This window comes from Podarcis vaucheri (assembly GCF_965113315.1).
Source record: "Podarcis vaucheri genome assembly, chromosome: 2".
Taxonomy (NCBI): domain Eukaryota; kingdom Metazoa; phylum Chordata; class Lepidosauria; order Squamata; family Lacertidae; genus Podarcis; species Podarcis vaucheri.
In genome coordinates, this window is record NC_138760.1 from 86498473 (window position 1) to 86522369 (window position 23897).

Below are 23897 nucleotides of genomic sequence, written 5' to 3' on the forward strand. Positions count from 1 at the left end.
AAGGCTAGCAACTTCCCCAGACAGGAATCTAATCCAGCTCCTCCTGGAGATGCCCGGGATTGAATGTGGTAGAACAAATGAGGTGCTCTACTGCTAAGCTATGGACTTCCACAAGTGATACTCTATGGCACTGGAAGTTACTTGAAGATTAACTATATATCATATGAAAGAATAAAAATTTAAATCAATTCTTAAATTTCACCATAAGCTCTATTAATTTCAGTTAAAGACAGTAGTGATGGAGCAAAGCACAACTAGTTTCGGGGCTGCACAATCCAGCGAGGATGAGTTATTGCCAATCATAAGTAGTGGTTTCACAGGAAATGCAATTTTTAGATATGCATGGGGTTGTGACTCTGATTCTACCCTTTTCCTCAATTCATGTATTCTGAAGTCAACCTTTAAAAAAGGTTTTGTCATAGGCATGATTTGTGAACTTTTAGAACAGTTCTTTTTAAAGAAAATTATTCCAAGCCAGTCTTTTGCAAAGCTATATTTATTTCTTATAACTTTACAGCTACAACAAAATTTTCACAAACTATACAAAAAGGCTTAAAACAAACATTAAACATGTGCATTTAATTTAATAGAACTGCATTTCAGTTACACTGGATCCTGGAAGTCGGAATTCCCAGCACAACTTCATTGTTCTGCTAATCCACAGAGCAGTGAATGATTTAGACACACACACACAACACTCAGACCCATTTGGTCCATCCGCCAGGAGGTCATTTCAGTGTTGCAAATGTGTGTCCAGTTGTCTGCCTCTCAAAAGAGGCATTTACCTAAGAAGAAGAAAATACTGATTAGTTTTCTGGCTATGTTGCAATTGCATACATTGCATACATTACAAACAATGAAATTTGCACCAGGAGCTTATGAGGTCATCACATTTGTTTTTCTTCAGGCGGCAACCTCCACCAAGCCTGACAAAACTGCTTTTGAACCCAGAAAAATGTTGAACATGGTTTGTCATGTAGTATGGGGCAGTCAAAGAAAAGAAAATAAATCTAAAATCACATTAGATTTACTTCAGTCTAAAGTAGCTTTTAAAATCCTGACTATTAAACAAAGTATGATACATTTACTGTAAGATATCAATACAAGTATATTTCTTTTAAGTAAACATTATTTAACACAAAGCATAAAACATAATCATCCTCAATATACAAAGAATTTCTGTACAGTATAAGGATGGATTCTAATGACCGATTCTAATTGCAGAGATTTTTTACTGAAGTAGCTGGCTCTCTACAAATAAGTTTCTGTTGGAGCTGGACCAAAAATTGACATGTGCTGAAGTTCAGTGTGGAAGCTGTGACCATGGAAATCCAAAGTAAGTGATGTTTAACGTGCTAAAAAAGAACAATAACAGCCAGGAAGGAGAGTTTGTCATTGTCCTGGTAATGTGCTTCAGCATATTCTTAGGATGCAGAAATGCAGAAAGGTCACTCATTATTAGAGTGCTGTTCCTTATGTAACAAAAAACAAAACAAAACAAAACAAAACAAAAAAATGTACCATCCATACTTCTAGGTTTGCAGAAGTGCAAAAAACTTAGATTTTTTTTTATAAATTAGAAAATAGCCCAATGAGGGCTGAACATAGTTGCCACAGATCAAATGATGTCTATGGGGGAAATATATGAAAAGCCAAGGGGGAACAGAAGGCAGAGAAGAGAGCATAGCTACCAAGAAGCCTGATCAGGAGCACTTCACAATGCAACATTCTGTTGCAGGTCCCACTTGTATATTACTGATGCTGAGTTTATATCCCCTTCATACATTATGCAGCTCATCTCTCAACCTCTCTTACTGAAATCCTCTAAGTATTCAAAATATTAGAACACTATAGGTCTGGACACAGCACAAATCTAACAACACTACTCTGAAGTAAGTTCTATTTAAATCAATGGGGCTTGCTCCCAGGTAAATGGGATTAAAATTACATCCCAAACCAAGTACAGTACTAAAAAAAGGGGAACACTGGTTTTTCCCTTCGCAGATCTTTGCCTAATGCCAAAGCATGTAGAGCAGACTCCTTTCCTTTCTGAATAGTGGGCAGGAGGAGAACAGGGCAAAATCTAAAGCTCACCCATCTGCCCTATATGCACTTAAAACTATAAAATTATTTAGTTTTGCAGCCACCAATTACTAGATTTTTCCTCTGATTTTGCAAAAGAAAAAATCGTGTTCCTAAGCCAAACTAAAGTTCATTTTTTAATTCAGAATCCAAAAAACGACAGCTCATAGGTTACCTTCCTCATCCACCTCCAGCCATTGGTGGGGGACTTGGACCTCCTCCAAAGTGGTTTATTCGACCCATTCTACGACGAGGAATCCCTGGAGGCCTAAAACAAACAAAAGCAAAATGTGAAGAGAAAACACCTGGCAAGAAATCCCATCAGAGAAGCACCTTCAGATGTAGCAGATTATGGGTTTCTAAGATTGGTAAAATAAGTTTTCCTTTCTTAGGCTCCCCAAAATGCAAGATTCCTTATCAACAGATGAGATACCTTTATACCAGAGCTTTCCAAACTTTTCATGTTGGTGACACACTTTTTAGACATGCATCATATCATGAGACAGTAATTCAGTTTTACTAGCAAACCAGAGGTTAAACCACTCCTTTTTTTTTTCTTTAAAAATGTTTAGGGGTACTCTCATTTTGACTCAATAAAATCACCATTTTATAGTTCAAATCGGGAAAAATAAATACAGTAAATGGACAAAAGTACGAAGATTCACAAAATGTTTAGGGGTATGTGTACCCCTTCGTCTCCCTAGAAAAAAATGCACTAGGTTAAACTAACCCCTTTCCAGCCCTTGGACGAGAGCAGGGAGCATTCACATGGCACACCTACACATGGCAACCGACACACTAACGTTTTGTGACACACAGTTTTCAAAGCTTTGCTTTATACCTTTATAATGTGAGGCATCTTTACAAGGATGGCCAGCTAAGCTTGAAGTAAATGCAGCATCTCTCATTCTGAACTAAATTTGGAAGATTCTAATAACTGAAGTTAGGGTGGGGCTCACATATGGTCTCTACATGTAGTTTTGCATCCAGTTGGGCTATGCACAGACCTTCAGCATAGAGCAAGGCCTGACACAAGTGGGCCTCACATCATATGATCCTCTGTGATGATGGCTATCTGGTGACAGCTTACTTGTAAATGGATTTTCAGGCTCAAACTCACAATAGGGATTCTACTTGAGCTCCCTCACCTTGCTCCTGTTCTTCACCATGTGCAAGATCTAAATACTGGGGATGTGTGTGAATCAGGCCTAAATATCTTCTGTTTCCATATAATCTGTCACATATTGTTTGCTCATAAATTTTTGTTTCTTTCAGTAAAACACACACATAACAAACTGACTTTTTAATAAGATAGTATTTTGTGTACCATCTAAATTGACTGCCTGTTTGGTTAGGCTGATGGGATATGGGAATTCAAAAACATCGGGAGTGCAGCAAGTTTCCCACCCTAAATTAAAATGAAAAAGCAGTACCCCCTTCCATCATCGTATCTTGAAGAGGAGGTAGATGTGTAGCCTCTCCTTGTCAAGTCTGGGTGAATAATGCTCTGGAAACTGAAATGACAAGAGATTCCCATTAATCCAGTGCCACAAATAACAGGGTTAAGCAGCAGGGTTAAGCAGTTCAGTAGTAGTATTAAGTTTAAATGAACAGCAAAATTGCCTTTCTACAATTTTTTTTCTATCTTTACTTCTGAAGAGAATATATATATCTCTGAAGAGATATATATATATCTTCTGAAGAGAATATCTATCTATCTATATATATATCTCTCTCTCCCGGTCCAACATTTGTCAATTGAATGGAAGATTGACAAAATCTAAACTTGAGTCAGGACTTATTTTATATAGCCTTTATGAGACATCAAAATATTATCAGGGTGTCCCCAGAAGACTGGAATGCTGGTTTCCTTTTTTCAGATGTCACAAGCATCTCCTGTTATTAAGTTTCCTGTGCACTGATCAATTTAATTTTAATCAATCATTTCTTTTTCTTTCTTGCTTTGTGGAGTATTGTCATCTCACGACTCTAAAAGAAGGGACGACCTAAAGGATTTATTATCAGATGCATACTGCTCTTCACAATGAGAGATTTAAATCTAGGTCTATTTAACTGAAGAAAAGCTTTGCTTGGTGTTCAATTGACTGTTAATTGCATCCTATAATCTACCTACCTACCTACCTACCTACCTACCTACCTACCTATCGACACTGCCATAAGACTAGTCCCAAATGGTTCTGAAGTTGCACAATTTAAGATTAAGAGAACAATTCTACTTACAACATAACTACGAAGTCTGCTATTCCCCAAAAGAAGTCAGTTATAAATGACAAGCTCCATGGAGCCCGACTCCGGCTATCCAACACTTGACCTGTAATTAATAATAATAATAATAAATATCATCTCAAAATAACAATGTACACATCATTATGAAGAAGAAAGCAGTATTATTCACAAAAATGGTATTTTAGAAGTTAAAACACAAATCAGTATTATTTCCCTTTAATCATGTGGCATGGGGACTTACTGTTTGAAAAATATAAAACCTGGGAACCTGGCCAAGGAATATACTTTACCAGTTGTTATATGCTTCCCTAACATAATTTACTACAGGAGTGGAGAATCTGTGGTCCTCCAGATGTTGCTATACTGTGACTCCCATCATCTCTAATGACTAGTCAGGGGTTGCTGACAGTTAAGAGACCAACAAAACTCGGAGAATTTCCCACCCCTGGTTTACTGGAAGTAACATTTCACTTGACATAAAAATAGTCACTTAAAATAGTTGTAACTGGAGATATGGGCCCAACTGCAAATTTCTGTTTGTTCAAATCTAAGTTTACTTGTCCATTCTGCAACACACATTAATGTGCAACAAATCAAGTGGAAACATCTCTCCCCCCCCCCTAGAAATGCTAGTTTCTTGCATCATAGTTGCTATGTTTCCAATGTTCAACCCATCTGGAGCAACAACCTTCAGTACAGTACTGTACTAGCAAATCCTTCCACCTAAAAGCTCTCTTATAGCTTAGTCCTATATATTTAAGAAGTTATGTACGGGTCAGAAAATCTTACTCCTAAAAATGAACACAGCATAGCAGCCCTAGCTTCTGTACTCCTGCACATTTTTGTTACTACAAACTACAGACAAGATACACTAGTTCTCCAGCCGAAACTGCAATCAATGCTTAATTTTTTAAATTCTTCTAGTGCTAAACCCAGTCTTGTACTTAACAACAGGTGACCAGGAATTTCAAGCAACCCAGTAAGAAGGCTGGTGGAGGAAGGACAGATTGCTCCATCATTCCACCGTCAGCCTACTTGGATAGCACAGAAAAAGAAAAATACCTTCCTTCACAACCAGAGTGAAAACTCAGTAAACCAGGGTGGGGAAATATGATCCCACCTCTCCGCCAGCAGCTCCCTTGATAGAAATGTTTTGTTTGTTTTTAAACAGACTGCTAAAAGACTATAAGCTTACATTTCAGTGCTGTCTGTGAAAGAGGGGAAATGCAAGCTAGCAAGAACTTCTGCAGGCTTATTAACACTCTAATAATAAAAAGGTATTTTAATCATTAGGCTTTTTATCATTGTTATTAGACTTCTCCCATTCCCCAAAAGCACTAATCAAACCACAATTACCTGCTAGTGTCAGCACTGAGAACGCAAATCAATGACCATTTAAGTCAAGTATACTATTCTTTAAGAACGTTAGGGTTGAGTTCTAATTTGCTGAGCAATAGTCAAGGTTCAGAGAACCAACGCACATTAGGTAGATCAATCAAATAGTTACTCTGAAATGCTATTTGTACAGCTTAATCCTATGCTTACTTCAACAGAGTTCAACAGAGTTTAAGATTATCACCTACTGCTAACATGAAGCAGAGGAGCCAAAAGTAATTCCACCCCAAATTTGTAAATTAAGGCATATAAACAATTTCTTTCTTCTGGGTTGACAGTCCAAATTAGGAGGCAGAAGAATGGTTTGAGATGACAAACCAAGCAATTAAAAATATGAATCGAAATCTTGTGAAAACTGCATTGGCAATGAGCCAGAATTTATCAGAAGAGGTATGTACTGGGTTGACACCTGCAATGATAATCGTATTCCTGTTTCCAATCTTATAGGTGATTTACAAACCAAGACAATTCTTTGTGCATCTGAGTAATGACTTCGAGGTGCCCAGAAGGCGATTAAAATATCCCGCTTTTGAAAAATAAGACAGGTTTTTAATCTGTACGATGCCATTCGCCCGGGTTCTTTCGGAGTTCCCCATTGAAAAACAACCTCAAGCCCTGTCATAAGAACATGACAACCCTTTCAGTGCATCTTTTCACAGACAGGAACAGCAGGAATTATGTAAGTTTATTCAGAAACCATGAAAACACTAGTAGCAGCCTCCCGGATTTACCAGGTTGCAGAAAGCGTGATCTTGCGTAGGGGCCTCGATCTACACCACCTCCACCTCCCCTACTTCCAATACAAAAGGAGCAGAAAAAGAGAGGGCCAGGCATAAATTTTCCTCTGTCCCATGGGCGTAGCCGGGGAGGGGGGCAGCTGCCTCCCTAAATCAAGAAAATAAATAAAAATACTTAACTAACCAATTGCACTGCAGATAACTCTGTTCTAACCCTCCCCAACATAAAGGCTGCCCCCCTACAATAAATCATGGCTACGCCCATGCTCTGCCCCACTCCCACCCCATAATAAAGGTTCCCTCCCCACCGCGGAATCTCTGCCCCTCACCGTTCGAAATATAAACCATGGCTTCGCTTCGCCCCACCGTCCCGGATCCGAACGCTCAGAGGTCTCTCTGTCCTGCTCCAGCCCCGCCCCTCCTCTGTCACCCAGGAAGTCGGAGCTGGGAAGACGCCATAGGCCGAGCGATCACGGGATGGGCCGTTGCGTCACCACTTTGCCTCCCTTAAGCAGCCGCAGCTGCCGCAGCCGCTCCTTCCGCCCTTGGCCTGCCAGTTCGACGGCTCTGACCGCATACTCGCCTCATTTGGAACACAGAGATAGGAAAATTGTAGAGCAGCGCGCCCTGCGCTCCTCGGTGGGCGGGAAACAGAAGTAAAGAGAAACTCGGCGGCTTTGATGTGCCATTGTACACGACTGGAGATTGATGGTGTGTGTGTGTGTGCCAGATTCATATGGGAAGCTGAGCAGTGTGTGGGGAGTTCATAGAAGTCTGTTCAGAATGGCACCTCAGGACTGCAACCTGGGTAGCCTGCACATGAGAAGCTGGAACTATAAAAAAAACAAGCTTCCAGATGTTAAGGGGTTACACTGGAACATTCTTGGTGCTGTAAGCTAGAAATTAATAAGCATAACCGGGGAGGAAAACGCAAGAGGGAAAGGATGAAAAGTGTACAAGTCTGAACAAAAGCAATTATATGGTTTCATGTCAATAGAGGAGATCATTTGGGTTGGATAGGTTGGCCTGGTGGGTGTGTTGAGCCCGGGGAACTCCCTGCTACAGTGTGCAAAAATTGTGCCTCCCCACTCTGACTTGGAGTGGCTAGGAGCCTGTCTGCACACTCCCTGAGCCACTCCTCTGCTGCTCTGGGTGTGGCGCGCAGGCTCCTCTGCAAGGGCGCAAGGGACACAGCAATGCCAATATTTGTCCTTGCCAAAGAGCGCAAGGGACAGGGGGCACTTATACAGCTCCCTGCCAGGGGCGCAAGGGAGTTTAAATACACCTCTGGTAGCAATATCCCTTCCACATAATTTCTGAAAGACCTCCTACTCTTCTTTTTCTCTCAGATCAGTGCCAGTATCTGTAGCTCACCGCTTGAAACGTAGGGCATTGTTGTGTTTGCCTCCCAGGTGTTCTTTCTGCTCCTGCCTTTCTCCCTCTCCCCAACCTCATAGGACCTCTTCCTCAGCACAGAAGAAAGCTCCAGCTGAAGAGGGATTACTGGCTGAGCGCAGATAATAGACTGCCTCACAACTGTTGCCATGCCAACGGCATGTAATAATACGTTGAAGCTTAAGCTGTGTACTTCCAGCCGGATCCTCTGGGACCACCAAATAAGTGTGTATAAAACTGCTGTCTTCTAGGTACATTTAATAGTGAGCCAGACACCATTGGTCCATCTATCTCAGTATTGAGATAGTGTGAATCTCAGTCCACATTGACCGGCAGTGGAGACCCAGGAAGGCAGGGTTCTTTCTCTGCCCTACCTGGAGATGGAATCCAGGATGTTCTGTGGGCAATTAAAAAGTGTCATTTGCCACAGTACTTGTTCATCACTCAGGGGACTTTGTACTCAGCGGCCTGAACACCAGGAGCAGATCTGCAAGCCTAATACTATGCTGATTCAGACATGTCCTAACATAGAATCATAGCATGGTAGAGTAGGAAGGGACCCTGAGAGATATCTAGTCTAACTCCTTCTAATGCAGGAATCTCATGTAGATCATACATGACAGATGGCCATCCAACCTCTGCTTAAAATTCTCCAGGGAAGGAGATTTCACCATCTCTCATGGGAGTCTGTTCCACTGTCAAACAACTCTTACTGTCAGAAAGTTATTCCTGATGTTTAATTGAAACCTCCTTTCTTGTAACTTGAATCCCTTGGTTTAAGTCCTAGCCTTCAGAGCAGGAGAAAACAAGCTTGCTCCATCTTCCATGTGACAGCCCTTTTGATATTTGAAAATGGCTATCATACATTCTCTCAGTCTCCTCTTTTCCAGGCTAAACATACTCAACTCCCTCATCTGTTCCTCATAAAGCTTGGTTTCCAGACCCTTGATCATCTTGGTCCCCCTTCTCTGTACACGTTCCAGCTTGTCAGTATCCTTAAATTGCCTAGAACTGGACACAGTACTCTAGGTGTGGTTTGACCAAGGCAGGCTAGAGAGGGACTATTACTTCCCTTGATTGGGACACTATACTTCTGTTGTTTTCTAAGAGTTGCCTCTCTGTAGTGCAGATGGGGACCTTCAGGCCTGCAGGTCATATGTGGCCTCTAGTGGATCCTTTGGATCCAGCTTGTTCCTTGTTCCTGCTCCCCATGCAGCATTTAAGCTTAGGAAAAAGGATATAATTCATATCAATAGAAGTTTATTTCTAAGCATAATTGCTGCTTAAGCTGAGTGGTGGTGGTTTGCAGTCCACAAAAATGAGGGTTAGAGTATAGGATCTGTCTACAAATGTATTGTGAATCTATCTAAAAGGTGCACCTAATTCTACATGACATTAAGGAGAAAACCACCCACAATTTCATGTGATCTGTTGCTGATCATTTTAACAGCAGATTGATCTGCTGCAAAAGCATAACTTTCCATGCCTACTTTTGTGGCCCTAATCCTCAAAAACTAAAAAGAAGGTAGAGTGCTGTTCTGCTCAAGTCTAGCTTGAAGGCTTCCCATAGGCATCTAGTTGACCTCTGTGAGAACATGATGCAGACCTAGATGGGTCAATGGCTTGATCGAGCAGGCTCATCTTAAATTCTTATCTCTCCAGTATACAGGGACTGGAGGACAGAAGATACGACTGCTGATAAATGGCCTTTTGAAATCATTGCAGTACATGCAGCATTCTATTCCCAGCTAGTGGGATATGGCCATCTGTATAGTCTTGCTCCCTCTCATTGTTTTCCACCAGCGACTTAGAACAACTTTATTCTTTTGAACTTCAATTAATTGTTTCTCTCACGCCCTATGGGCTTTTACTGTTTGCATTTGATTTGATTCCTAATTTGCATTTGATTTATGCTTGCATTTCATTTGTGTTTGTTCTTGATTGTTGCTTTTAAACATGCCGTTGAGTCTTAATGCTGTATTTGTATTTTATTGTTATTTTTTCCAATTTTATTTTTAACCGCTGGATGCTACCTCAGGTGCCTTAAAGTGTAAATGAGATATTAAATATATTAATAAATACTAGTAGGAGCAACACTATCAAACAGTGATTATTTGCAGGATGTTTTATACACCATAAAACCACCTTTCACAAAAAGACTCAAAGGCCAAGAAAGAGTTGTCAGGCCTTCAGATTTTGCATTAGACAATAACTGGAAAAGAAAGAAAAAGAAGATAACAAAAGCTCCAGTGCTAGAACACACATATAGAGGAGAAAGCCTCACTAAACCCAGTGGGACTTACTTCTGAGGAAACATGCAGAGCGCTCTACTGTAAGTCAATAAAAATACATATATTGAATTGTGTTCTACTGTGGAGAAACTTTGCCGCATCTTGAAGAGGAAGCAGGGGCAATAGTAGAAACTTCTAGATCAGTTTCATCCACTTGATTGGAAGCACATGGATTTTTTCCACACAGGAGACACCTAACGAGACAATCGCGGAACTGGAAAGGAAAAGTACAAATTTACTTTTGGCTCATGCCACATTTGATTATACGTCATCCATATACAAAACACATATATATGTGTTTGTGTGTGTGTGTATTGCTGTGAGACACGTAAAGACTGTATCCAACATTTCAGCTCTACGGGTAGAAGGGGCTGCCATGTGCATAATTAAATTTCCTCTTCTTTCCCTGTTCATTTCTGCCACTCCTCCCCTTGCATCCTCAAATATCAGCTCTGGAGGGATGGAGGAAACCCTCTGAAGCAGATTTTGGGCAGGTGGGAGGGGGGAGAAGAGAGAATGGAACCCCACTGGCACAGCATTGGATAAAGCCCAGTATGTTTGGTATGTTACAACCCATCGCATACAACCAGGGTTGCCACTGTGAAATCCTCAGAAACTGTTGTGCTGCCCAAAATCTGCCTCTGAAATAAGGACAGGGGGCATTGAGACAAAAAGGATGAACGAAAGGTTCAGAAGAGGGAATTGATTTATGGGGGCAGAGGCGGGAAGAGAAAACCACAAGTTTTAAAAACAAACCAGAACAAAAAGCAAAATTGATTTGGGATTTAGCACATAGTATTTGCATGCCAGCAGTTTAGAAAACAGATTCTTCCTGAATATTAACAGCTAGAATAGGGTATTTTCCCTCTTTCTCTAAAGTAGGGTTTTTCCCACCTGTGGCTTCATAGGGGCCCATTAAATGGCTGCAAAAAAGAAAGCTCCCCCCCATGCCATAAAACAAATTGTATGCAAAAATTTGTGCCTATATTTATATGCATTTTTCTAGTGAGGGGGTTCCATAGCTTTCATCAGATTCTCAAAGGAGTCAATGATCCCCAAAATGACCACTGCTCTAAAGACAACATATTATTATATATGCTATGACATAAATTTCTAAGCAATAAGTATTTATCTTCTTTAAGTATGTGTGTATGTCTGTATGTCAAAAGACTCATTTACTATTAAAATGATATTTAAGTCTAAATCCAGCACAGAGTTAGGCATGCTTAAGACCATTGTATTCAATGGGCTTAGTGCTTCCTAGCTCTGTTGAGTTTTTTATTTATTAATATCAGAACATTAAGCAATTCATACTATTTTTATGCACTGATGAAAGTTTCAAAGGCATTTTTTATGCTATAATAGATTAGGATCTTATTTTGTGTAACTGGGCAAAAAATCCTGAATGTTAATATAATGGTTACTGAAACAAGTGCATGAAGAAAACAGAAAACGCATCCTTGATAAATCATTATAATAAGAATACAACTTTAATTCATTTAGCCACAAGGTGGCAGCATAGAAAATAATTCTGGACATACAGCAGGCAGCTTTAAGGCAATCCTGGGACAAACCCACCAGAGCATTATGCTATATTCTTTGTGCACAAGAATGTTTTGTATTTCTCGATTTACTTCCTGACTAGTGAACAGACAGCAACGTGTGTTTGATCTGTTGTGCAACCTTAAAAGCAGGTCAAGCACATACAAAATTCTTGGTTAGAGAACATTTCCCTTTTTGCAATGTGTACCATCCCTGTGAGCCTGCTAGGAAAGCTGGCATGCCTGAATAGATATAAAAGCAATGTAAGCAATTTTATTTACTTGGGAAAGTCCAGACCTGCAGATAGATGATTTGTGGTATAGTATACTATACATATCATGCGGGGTGGGGGGTAAGATCAGGGCAGCGGATTTTATTTTGCAGTGTAGTTCAGAAGAGAGAGCAGAGGGATTTGGAAGTAAAATTCACAGGGTGGTGGATTTTTTTTAAAAAAAGACTCCCCATGGATGTTGAGTCTATACAATATTTATACTTTGATTTTCATGCTCCACAGATCATATTGAGTTTAAACTCACCTGCTTGTTCATAAAAATGTAGATGATTGGATTATAGAACGTGCTGCTTTTTGCCAGGTACATAGGAATGGTGGCTATAATAGGATTAATGTAGATTTGAGGATTACCCACAACTACCAGGGCAAAAGTTGCGTAAGGAAGCCAGCAGATCAAGAATGCCATCACCATGACTATCACCATCCGTGACACTTGAGCTTCCGCTTTCGTTGTTGAGCCTCGTTGAGCTACTCCAACTTTAGCAACCTAGTTAAAAATAGCACATTCAATACCTATCAAAAATAGGACATACATCAGTGTAATTACATTTCATTGCACATAAAAGAATAGGATGACAGTTCATGTGGAAGTGCTTAGGAATGTTTTATTCTGCATGCCAGCAGGAAGTTCAGGTCAGCCTTTACAGAGCAAGTTTATTTTGGGAGAGAGAGAACAGGAGGCTTTTGTAATAATCTGCTAATTTGCAAATATCCAGTCTGAACAGGTCTTGAGGGATGCAGAAGCAAGTGTATGGATACTGGCAATCTGACATGTAAAGGTGACAATGGCACCCATGGTCTGAGCTGATATGATGTCTTAGAACAGGAATAGTTAATGTGGTCCCCTGCAGCCATTATAGAGTACAATTCTTGGCCATTGGCCAAGCTAGCAGGGACTGATAGGAGCTGAAGTCCATCAGCATCTAGAGGGTAACACATTGGGTACCCTTGATTCAATCTGTCTGCCTACAAATGTTCGCAACTGCGTAGTCTTACAAGTTCACCTAAAAGACGTTTGGCTGCAAAAGCTGGGAAAAGGGAGCTGTGAGTACAAGGTTGGGAGGCCAAAGACTGGAAAGCGCAGTGAAAATAAGTTCCAGGAGGTAGGGAAGAAATGAGAAACCCAGAGTGACCAAAGTTCTCCCTTAAACATAGCATATGATGGAAAAAGGCACGCCAGAGGAAATGCAATTTGCCAAGATACAGGAATGCTACAGGGTCTGGACCTGAAAGCTCTAATGTGGCAGCAAGGAAAGCAGTAAAGGCACGGACCAAACTCCATTACTACACGGAAAGTGGCCATGTGATGGACAGATAAATTCCTTGTAGGCCTGTTTTTGTTTTTTCATCTGAGCAGACTTTAAAGAAGTGCTTCATATGTTATATACAGAAGGTTTGCTTGATAAATGTGAGGGGAAATATCTGTTTTGGAGTTTAGCTAAGAGGGTGAATTTAAAACAAATTGTAAACACTTTTCAAAGCCAGGAATGTGAGAAGCTGCCTTAGACCAAGGCAGACCATTGTTCCATCTAGCTGAGGAGTGCCAACACGGACTGGCAGTGACTCTCCAGGGTTTCAGGCAGGAACCTTTCCCCATCCTACTTGAAGCCACAGAAGACTGAACCTACGACCTTTTGAAAATTTGAACTAGCACTGAAAATACCTTCCAAATACAATGCAGTCCCTTGTCTCATAGCCAGTTTCCCTGCTAACCTGTGGTGTGGGTTTCTGTTCAGCAAATGTGTGCTTGCTTCAGTAGCAGATTGACAGCCAGAGCAAATCCCACAAACAAGGTGTTGTAATATGTTGCCACTGGTTTGCCACCACAAGCAACCCAACTACCACATTACGCACTAGCTGCAAGGATAGCTCCACATAGAGCACATTGCACTAATACACATTTGAGGTTGCCAATGCATGGACACTAGAGGACACATGTGCTTCCAGTGACAGTGATGGATCTAGGAGCACCTAACATTATCTTCTTATATTGCACACATTAATATGTGTGCGCATGCAGCCCTTGTGAGTGGCAAAAGCAGCCCCAATGCTATGTGTGAATCTGAATCACAGATAAGTTGTTAATGAAATTGTGCTTTGGTACGGAAAATATGTAAGATATGAGCACCCATGCTTAGTGTTAAGTTGTGGGCGAACATATCAGACAACACAGCGATTCTTCAAACAGCTCTTGTTTATTCAAAGGCCAGAACAGAACTGAACTGGGGAACTCAGTCAGCCTGCTTATATAGAGCTCCAGAACAGCGTAACTGTAGCAACTTTCTAAAACTATCCAATCACTGAACGTCACTTTCGATCCTTCATTTGCATAACTATCTACAGTATCCCCCTGTTGGCTCGGGGTGAGAACTTATAACACTTAGTGAAGCCTAAGCACACCAGTTTAACATTTGCCTAAATTCAGATTCCATATGCTCCGATTCCTTGAATGATGACGGTATGCAACATAAAGTAGCCGATGTTGACCAAGTTAAAAAAAAAAATGTAGCTCAAGCCCTTGGGCCAGATTGTCTTTTGAATGAGTCAGTACATTTTAATTCTGGATTTTTTTTTTAATGGTGCTAAAACACTTTTAAGGTCAGCAAATAAAGCAAAACATAATACGAAATGCAGCACTACCTGGCGCAGAGTCCATAGTAGATATCCATAGGAAACCAAGATGGCAGCGAACGGAATTGTAAAGCAGAATAGAAAGTAGCAGACAATATAGGAAACATTAATAGGGTCACTGTTGTACCAGTCTGGAGCACAGGAGGTCATGACGCCTTCCATCTGGTATCCTCCCCAACCAAAAAGAGGGGGAGTGTTCCAAACGAGAGACCAGACCCAGGACGCAGCAACTCCAATCATGGCTTTCCTGGTGGTAAAAGTAAGTGTTCCCATAGGCTTGCCGATCACAATCGCACGGTCTATAGCTATCACTGCTATGGTGCATAAAGCCACAATGCCTGCAATTGCAGTGAAAACATGTTATTCATTACTTTTAATATTAAGAACATTACACAAACTGTATCACAACTGGTACTTTTGAATTTCTGAAGAGCCTAGATGCATTCAAATCCTTACCTTTCTAGGGTGCCAGCATGAGGCATTTGCAACATTCTGCTGCAGCTTTGAATTACACCCTTCAGAAGAAATCTTCCTTCCATTGACAACATTACTTTCAACTAGTATCTCCTGGATCAGGGATGGGGAACCTGTGTGGCCCTCCACTTGCTGTTGTACCACAGCTCCAACCATCCCCTGACCATTGGCCTTTGACTTGTGCTAGTGGGAGTTTGGGGTCAAGCAACATTTGGAAGGTCACAGGTTCCACACTCCAATATCATCCCCTGATTCTTCTACGTCTTATTTATTAAATTTGTCCGTTGCTTTATCTGGCCCAAGGCAACCCAAAGTAATTTGCAAGCAAGCAAACAAAAGCCACATAAGTATATTAAAACCAGGGAGAAAATACATTGAAAACATCTCCCCACCTCTCTCACTTCTAAAAGGCCATAGAAAAGGGACAAAGGCCTGGTTATAGAGGGATGTTTTTGGCTGCCATCTAAAGATGTATAATAATGGCACCAGGCATGCCACTCTGGGGAGAGCATTCCACACAAAGCATTCCACACCCATTCCACATTCCTCTTGTGGAGGGGGCACATGAAGAAGGGCCTCAGATGATGATTGTAGGGTCCTTGACGTATTGCGGTCCTGAGCTATTTAAGGCTTTATCATTCTAAACCAGCACTTTGAATTGGGCCGGGAAACTAGTTGGCAGACAGTGCAATAGGGCCAGGATTGGTGTTACAACCTGGCCACTGAATTCTGCTGTCTTTAAAGGCAGTCCCATGCATAGCATGTTGAAGTAATCTAACTTAGGGGTTACCAGAACACAGAAACAGGCCAAGTGCTAATATATGCAACATTCAGGAAATTCAGCTTGGTCACATTTAATTTTAAACGGAGTTGCCTCACTTCCAAAGTTTAGTGGATTAGTTAAGAGAGAGAGACAGGGAAGTTAGATTTCTTCAGCAAGCTTGGTAGTTATTTAAAAATCATTAATATAGACACAGAGATAAAATGTATATAGCAAATTTAGAAAGGTATCAGTAATTCTAATAAGATACAAATATGCTTAACAAGCAGAGTCCAGATAGCTATAAAAGGCAAAAGGGGCATCTGTAAAAGAGAAAGTTTTGCCAAAATGAGAAGAACTAAAAGTAGTACAAACTCTGGCAAAACAAATATAAATTACAATACGGCCAAAACAATTTTACCAAAGAGCATTGTTGGTAAACAATTATAGCAGTTTTAAAAATTTATAGTAATTTAAAATATGACATTCTAGAACTATCCGTTAAAAGCCATTGGGTCTGGTCATTTGTCAGATTACAAATTAACACTGAACAAGTCAAATTCTGTGTGAAGGATTATTAGGAAAGGAGTTGAAAATAAAATCACCAATATAATATTGCCATATAAAAATGTATGGTACCACCCCACTGGAATACTGCATACAGTTCTGACACTCTACCTGAAGATGGAAGTTCTAGAGCAAGAAAAGGAGCAGAAAACTCTCAACGCTCCAAGGTTAAAACATTTTGAGCTCTGTTAGTGTAGAGAAGAGGTAGGCTAAGCTTGAACATGAAGGAAGTTTATAAAATTCTGTATAGTGTGGAAAAAGTGGAAGAGAAAAACTTTTATCCCTCACCCATAAGAGTAGAACTTGGAATCACTTGCTTTAATAGCTTGCCACGTCATTCAGAACAACAACATAATAATAATAATCATCATCATCATTCATACAACATACAACAGAATATTTGAAGAGAGCCACTGGTTAGATCACTGTGCATGGGGCTTTGCCTTTGCTTTTGTACAGTTTGATTTCATACCATGGGGTGTGTGTGAGATACAGGTCACCCAACATCATTTTGATTTTAGAAGACCAGCTCCACATCTGTCAAACTTGGCCTGCGTGGAATGGGAGAGATAAGGATCTGGCCTGCTGGATGGACCCAGTTCCCCACCCCTACGTTTAATGCAGACTCGTATATAATATCAGCTTCATTCACTAAATGAGTGCATGCATGCCCCCTTCACCCTGACTTTTCCATCTTGAGCAGAAAGGTCTAAGGGGGCTTCTAAGCTCATTCAGGAAACATGCCTGCCCAGAGTCCCTAGCTATGAAGAACCTTCACATTGGGATATGGTGGTCACTTCTAGACAACCTGTTTATTGAGTATCAATTTGTAAGTGGAACCTGGTGTAAGAAAGAAGACAGGGAGGTGGGGCCTGATTGAGGGCAGACTGAGGTTTTTGGGACAGTGATCCATTCACCCTAAATAATGAGCCTCCACTGCTGAAATAACACAGCAAGTTGTGGTTGAACAAAATATGGTACACCTCCTCCTAGAGGAAGAGTGCACATTTTCCTCACACTGTTAAAGATGGCTCATCTGTGGGCCAGTAAATGCTAGTTCCTGGGGTAGGGAGTGGAGAAACATCAGAGGAGAGCTGTTGCCTTCATGTTCAGCTATTGACCTTCCTGGGAAAATCTGGCCAGCCAGAGTGAAACAGGCAACTTAGGATTGTTCCTATCAAGATGCCGGCTTTGAGAAAACTATCCTCAGAGATTTGTAATTGTGCTGTATTCAGTGTTTTTATTTGCCTGCTTTTATTTTATTGATAAATACTGGCTTCACTCCTTAGTCAGATATAAAGCTTTGTATTCCAAGCAAATAACTGCAGCTAGTAAAGTGTAATTTCTTATTGATACTTCATCTCAGTTCAACTGTCATCTCTTAATGCACCAGGAAGAAAAGTGTTGAAAACAGTACAATTTTCATTCACCAGTAAGTGCTATAAAAATTAGAGTTCTCTAAGGACAGCCCATATGAAGTTGAGCTCCTAGGCTGAACAATGGGATGCAAGTAAAAGAACTGATGAGATTATAAAATGTCTTGTTAAGCCATCCCATGAATACTGAGCCACGTTTTAATTACTGCATCATAAAAATAGACAGTGTGGCAAGCTTAGAAATGGCAATGAAGATTGATTTTTTAAAGAAAGGATGCCGGGTGCATATAAAAAGCAAATGTGCATTGTGGGGGATAGATGAGAAAAAAAGTAGTTTTGTTGTAATGTACATAAAATGCTGTATGGATTTAAAAGTGAGCTGGGTCCCTCTAAATAGGCAGTTTGCAGGCACCCTATATGCCTGTTTTATATTGAAACCCCATTCACTCATTCTCTCCCCACTCCCACCCCTTAAATATCATTGCAGCAGAGGGGGAGAGGAATGTCCCTATTAGTCTCACCCACCCACCCACCCCCTGCCAGCTTTTCTGTAGCCTCCTCCATCCTAGTGTTTGGGACTGAATCTCTGCAGCAGGGGGTCTGCTGTACTCAGATTGGCTCCCCATGCAAAACCTGGAAGAGCAGGGCTCTACGTCCTGAATGGAACCTACTTGGATAGAGCAGGCTCCCTGCTAGAAATCTACAGCCCCAAAATGGAGAAGCCATGGCTATAACTTTGTTTCTCTGTGCAGCTACCCTGTGTGGCACCCTGCAAGAACTACAGTTTAGGGCAGCTTCCTAACAATGAAATATTCTCAAGCCTTTAGACTGGTCTCATCTACCCAAACTTGCCATTGGGCACTCCTACAAAGGAAGCTGTGTAGAAGGATTTTCTGTTTAAGCTGGTTGTCTGCCTGAGCAACAATGGATTTCCTAGCTATGAGGCATTTGGAAGAGTTCTTTGGCTTGGGCTCCTGGCTTGGGCTCCCCGCTCCAACTCCTTTGCACAATCCTGGCTCCCTATCCCTGTGCTTTGACAGCTGCATACAGCTCAGCCCTGACAGTGTCAGCATCTGGGAGAATTCCAGCCATGTAAAGTGGCATAGCCTAAACCAGGCTTCCTCAACCGCGGCCCTCCAGATGTTTTTGGCCTACAACTCCCATGATCCCTAGCTAGCAGGACCAGTGGTCAGGGATGACAGGAATTGTAGTCTCAAAACATCTGGAGGGCCGAGGTTGAGGAAGCCTGGCCTAAACACAGATTTACTACCACAGTGTAAAGTAGGCCACTGTGACTGGCCCTAATTCACCCAATGACCTTGTCCACTCCAAGCTCAATGCTACACAACACTACACTGGTATAAACCGGTCACAAAGACAGATGGTATAGTCAAGAATAATACACTTGGCCTAAGCCGTATAGGGCTTTCTGTCAAACCAGCACTCAAACTCAAAATAAAGTATATGATGAAAAGCACTCTGACTTTTAATAGTTGTCAAGAACAGCCCTACAGAGAATGTGCAAATTAATAGATTTCTGCGCTCTCTCTCTCTCTCTCTCTCTCTCTCTCTCTCTCTCTCTCTCTCTCTGTGTGTGTGTGTGTAGAGGAAATGAATTTCCTTCTCTGGCTTTCTTGAATAGTAGCTATATTAGTTTTACATGTGTTACATGTGCTTTAACTGAAAAAAACAACCAAACCATGCCACCAGAAAACTTGGAGGAGCTTACACCTGAAAAGACCTGCATAGGATTGGGAATTCTAATATGAGAGAGCCATGGTGAAAACCGGAGAATGGTGATCTCTATAGGTTAATCCAGGACACATTTGTCTCTCACTGTGCTCATCGAAGATCCTGGCTCCACCTACCACGGGAATGTGACCCTTAACAGAAAAAGGTTGCCAGCCTTTGCACCAGGCAGTTGGGTGGCATATAAATAAATTATTCTTATTCTTATTCTTAGCCATCATTTGAGTGTCTGGCCCTCTGGGGGTTTGATGGTACACAGTGCATCCATGAAAGAAGGTTAAGAAAGAGCAGGGCGTTAGATTCCTTGGTGGGCCCTCATTCTGAAGCCCTAGTGCTTGGGAATCATGGCTCTGTTTTCAGAGGGAGTTTACAAGGCTAACTTCATTTCATAATCTTCACTGAAGAAATAGGCTCTTTAGAAATGCTTTGTTAGAACAACTCCCTCCCCATGTTTGGGTCACTGCACTTCCATCCAAGAGAGTGACACCTCATGCTTTCACATGTCAGGAGCTTTTTAAAAAAAAACATTTTGAGCACTATAAAAACCCATTTCTTTTCTGAAACACACTGAAGCTGCTATTTTTGATTTGCTTGCCTGGAGCCAAATTTCTGTCACAACTGTTCTCAAGAAATGCTTCTCTATTGTGAAAAAACTCTTTTATATGTTGACAAACCCTTGATTTTTTATTTATTTTTTAGCAATAGCCCTTGGTATTGCAACAACTAACAGGATATGTGCTTTCTAGGTTGGCAATTATTTCAGCTGAGTTCTTTGGCAAAGGGCATAGAATTTTTGATAGTGTAGTAGATGACATTTCATCTCAGGAAAATGTTTTAGAAGGAATGCGGCATTTTAAAAACACGCCAGTATCTTGATTAGTAAAGATTTAACATAAAAATGTGAACATGTATGCTTGAACATGTATGTTTCCTGAGCATATTCTGTTGTCAATTAAAATCTAAGTTAGATTATGAATGTTTCATTGCTTTGTTTTGCCATTGTTAAGTGCATGTAGTATGAGCCAGGAAGTCCCTGGATCAAATCTTAGCAATGGACTCACTCAGGGGTCTCTATTATTATCCTCAGCAAAAAACCCCGTCCCACGAAACATGAGGATAATAACAGAGGCGTAGCGGGTGGCGCTGTGGGTTAAACCACAGAGCCTAGGACTTGCCAGTCAGAAGGTCGACTCTTTGAATCCCCGCGACGGGGTGAGCTCCCGTTGCTCGGTCCCTGCTCCTGCCAACCTAGCAGTTTGAAAGCATGTCAAAGTGCAAGTAGATAAATAAGTACCACTCCGGCGGGAAGGTAAACAGCATTTTTGTGCGCTGCTCTGCTTCGCCAGAAGCGGCTTAGTCATGCAGGCCACATGACTCGGAAGCTGTACGCCGGCTCCCTCAGCCAATAAAGCGAGATGAGCACCACAACCCCAGAGTCGGTCATGACTGGACCTAACAGTCAGGGGTCCTTTTACCTTTACCTAGCAAGGTCAGGTGGTACCTGGTGCGGATTTTTTTTTGTCAACCCCCCCCCCCATCGACGGCTCGGGGTAGTCTTGGGGGTTGCAGGCGGGGGGCGCACCTGGGGGTGACATTCAGCACATCGCCCGCCCACAACTCTCAAGCCTCCCCCAAGCTGTCAAAATGAAGGCAAAGCAGGGCAGCTCCCCCCTTCCCCCGACTGCTCGGGGTAGACTTGGGAGTCGTGGGTGGGCGGCGTGCCGAATGTCACCCCCCCCTCAGGTATGACACCCAGGGTGGTCCTCCCCCCACCCTCCCTTCCTACGGCTCTGGATAATAATATGTGACATGATTTACAGGGCTGTTATAATTTTTAAAAATAAAATTTTATGAGTGTTTATTCCTTAACTAATTCATCATATATCGTCTTTATCTTCAGCACATTTTAAAGGTACTGAAAGACAGTATGCGAAGGGCTTTGAGCTTTTAGGGGAAACACTGCATCATTTCTAAGTGTAGTTATTTTTAAAAGATGGAGGGAAGGCAGGGCTTGGTTAAAGGAGAAGTGAGGACAGAGGAGGAAACAAACCTACAGGCAAAGCAATCCTGAAGCAGAGGTGGCTTGAAGAGGTGCCCTTGCCATCACATCAACAGCCCTACAGGTGCTGCTGGACATAGTGAAAGGTAAGGAGCAACAACCCTCCCCTTTTCTGCAGCACTAATGCTAGGTTGTTAATACTCCAAGACTATTCCATAATAAATGGTTTGTGAAATAATTGCCATACACAAGGTACATACTGTAAAGACAAAAGTTTTTTCTATTTGCTAGGTGGTGCACACAGAGAAGCAATGGAGGCTTACCGTATTTTTCGCCCTATAGGACGCACTTTTTCCCCTCCAAAAATGAAGGGGAAATGTGTGTGCGTCATGTGGGGCGAATGCAGGCTTTCGCTGAAGCCTGGAGAGCGAGAGGGGTCAGTGCGCACCGACCCCTCTCGCTCTCCAGGCTTCAGGAAGCTATCTGCAAGTCTTGCAAGCCCGGAGGGATGTCCCGCGGGCTCGCAAGGCTTGTGGGCAGCAGCCTGCAGCCCCACAAGCTCGGGGGATAGGGGGATGGCGGAGCGCTGCCATCCTGCTATTCCCCGACCTGATCTGGAGGCTGGTGGGGGGGAGAAGCAAGCTTGCTTCTCCCCCCCCAGCCCCACAAGCTCTGGAGATAGCAGGGCAAGCTGTCCCTGAAGGCAGAAGAGGGAGACGGAGCGCTCCTTCTCCCTCTTCTAGCTTGGGGATGGCTGCGCAAACCTGGGGGGGGGGAATAAAATTTTTTCCCTTGATTTCCCCCCCAAAAAACTAGGTGCATCCTATGGGCCGGTGCGTCCTATAGGGCGAAAAATACGGTATTTAACTTCCTAGAGTTACCGGTAAATACCAACTAATTGAATGGCAAACAGAGGCAATATTTTGGGGCAGAGGTTCAGGGCACCCCCAAAGGAGAATCAGCAGGATGGCTCCCAAATGCAGCACATTTTGAAGTGACATTACCGCCAAAGACTATTTAAAATTACCTAACTGCATTACTGATAGCAAAGGTCCAATTTGCTCCATTTCCGCCCCTTGATCTTGCACCTATGCAAAGCTAAGAGAGATGTAATTTTATTTTTAAGCCATGACTCTACCTGCTAAAAAGATTGTGATAAAAAAATATGCATGATATTAAAACACACACATATTAAAACTGTAAGCATATTTGCTGCAATAGGGAGAAAAATAAATAAGAGACCAGCATTGTTGAAATGCTAGCACAGCTAGGAGTCTTACAGAAATCTGTTGCTCTTCCTACCATGCAAATACAATTTAGTTGCTTGTGCTAACTGTAAACATTTCAGCGTGTGGCTCCTTTCTAACTTATGACACAACAAATCAGTTTTAGACAAGTACTCACCAAAAAATGCCATAGAAAAGCCTTCGGTGACACAGCCAACTCTACCCAGGTTGTAATAGCCAACAGCATTTGTTTCTACATTCAGAGTTCCTCCCAACAAGGCTGCTCCAAGATCTGCTATGGCTAAATTGACCAGGGAATAGTTAATTGGCTGACGGAGCTGTCTGTACTTAATAGTTACTGCAATAACGGTTGTATTCAGAATTACTGATAAAGTGCAAGATATTGCCATGATAATTGCAATTATAGTGTAACCAATACGAGGCATCAAAACCACTCTTCCTGTGCTGACATTCACTGACAAGGGATTGGCGTCCAGAGAATCCATTTGTTGTTAGGACACCAAACTGAGATAAAATACTATTTGAGCTTTTTTGCGTTGTGCTACCTGTCAGTCTCCAGTCATTCTTTTCTCTAGATGACTATGGAAACCCCTTCTCGTTTGATGTTTCAAGAAATACAAGGCATGATATTCCATGGATTACACAACATTTAAAGCAAATCCTTAGATCCGGATTTCTTTGATCATAATTCTCCCCTCATCATTCATTTTCTAATTAATCTAGCACTACACTCATCATAATTACTGCAGCAGCAGAGAAATATGTCTTGCACAGAACTTTTTATTTTTCCTAGGGCAGTGGAGTGCATAATTCATTTTAAGAATGAACCTGTGCAATCTAAATGCATTTGGGAAAGCAGTTTCCTTAATAGGAATAATCAATTATGGTTTTTCCCTCCCTGACATGCTGAGTGAATCTTTCCACCTGGGTTCCCCATGTCAACTGGAAAGTCAGAATGAAAGGGGACAGAATGGAGATTATAGACCTTTCCGTTTCATTCCCTAAACTCTCTCTTCACTCTCTCTGCAGATGGTACCCCTGACAACATAAATTGGCTCGGAATTTATTTACTCTCAGAAAAGAACCTCAGTATACTAGTGAAGGCCTTGACAA

General features: G+C 41.7%; 2 protein-coding genes across 3 annotated transcripts; both read right to left on the reverse strand.

Annotated features, from left to right (window-relative positions):
• Window positions 1–478: 478 nt before the first annotated feature.
• Window positions 479–8022, reverse strand: SELENOK (selenoprotein K). 2 transcript variants are annotated; one of them, XM_082213725.1, is made up of 5 exons: window positions 7836–8022; window positions 4324–4414; window positions 3516–3596; window positions 2258–2350; window positions 479–785 (listed from the first exon to the last, which is right to left on the reverse strand). In XM_082213725.1, exons 1-4 carry the CDS (start codon window positions 8005–8007, stop codon window positions 2263–2265), a joined length of 432 nt encoding a protein of 143 aa, XP_082069851.1. In that variant the 5' UTR covers window positions 8008–8022; the 3' UTR covers window positions 479–785; window positions 2258–2262. The 2 variants fall into 2 exon arrangements, with proteins under 2 accessions (XP_082069851.1, XP_082069852.1); XM_082213726.1 differs by lacking the exon at window positions 7836–8022 and adding an exon at window positions 6791–6950.
• A 2165-nt stretch (window positions 8023–10187) lies between these two features.
• Window positions 10188–23269, reverse strand: LOC309525099 (parapinopsin-like; the record flags this gene model as incomplete). The annotated part of the gene is made up of 4 exons (XM_082210489.1): window positions 10188–10361; window positions 12226–12468; window positions 14622–14950; window positions 22942–23269. The coding sequence occupies 4 exons, from the start codon at window positions 23267–23269 to the stop codon at window positions 10224–10226; spliced, it is 1038 nt and encodes a 345-aa protein (XP_082066615.1). The 3' UTR covers window positions 10188–10223.
• Between the last annotated feature and the right edge of the window lie 628 nt (window positions 23270–23897).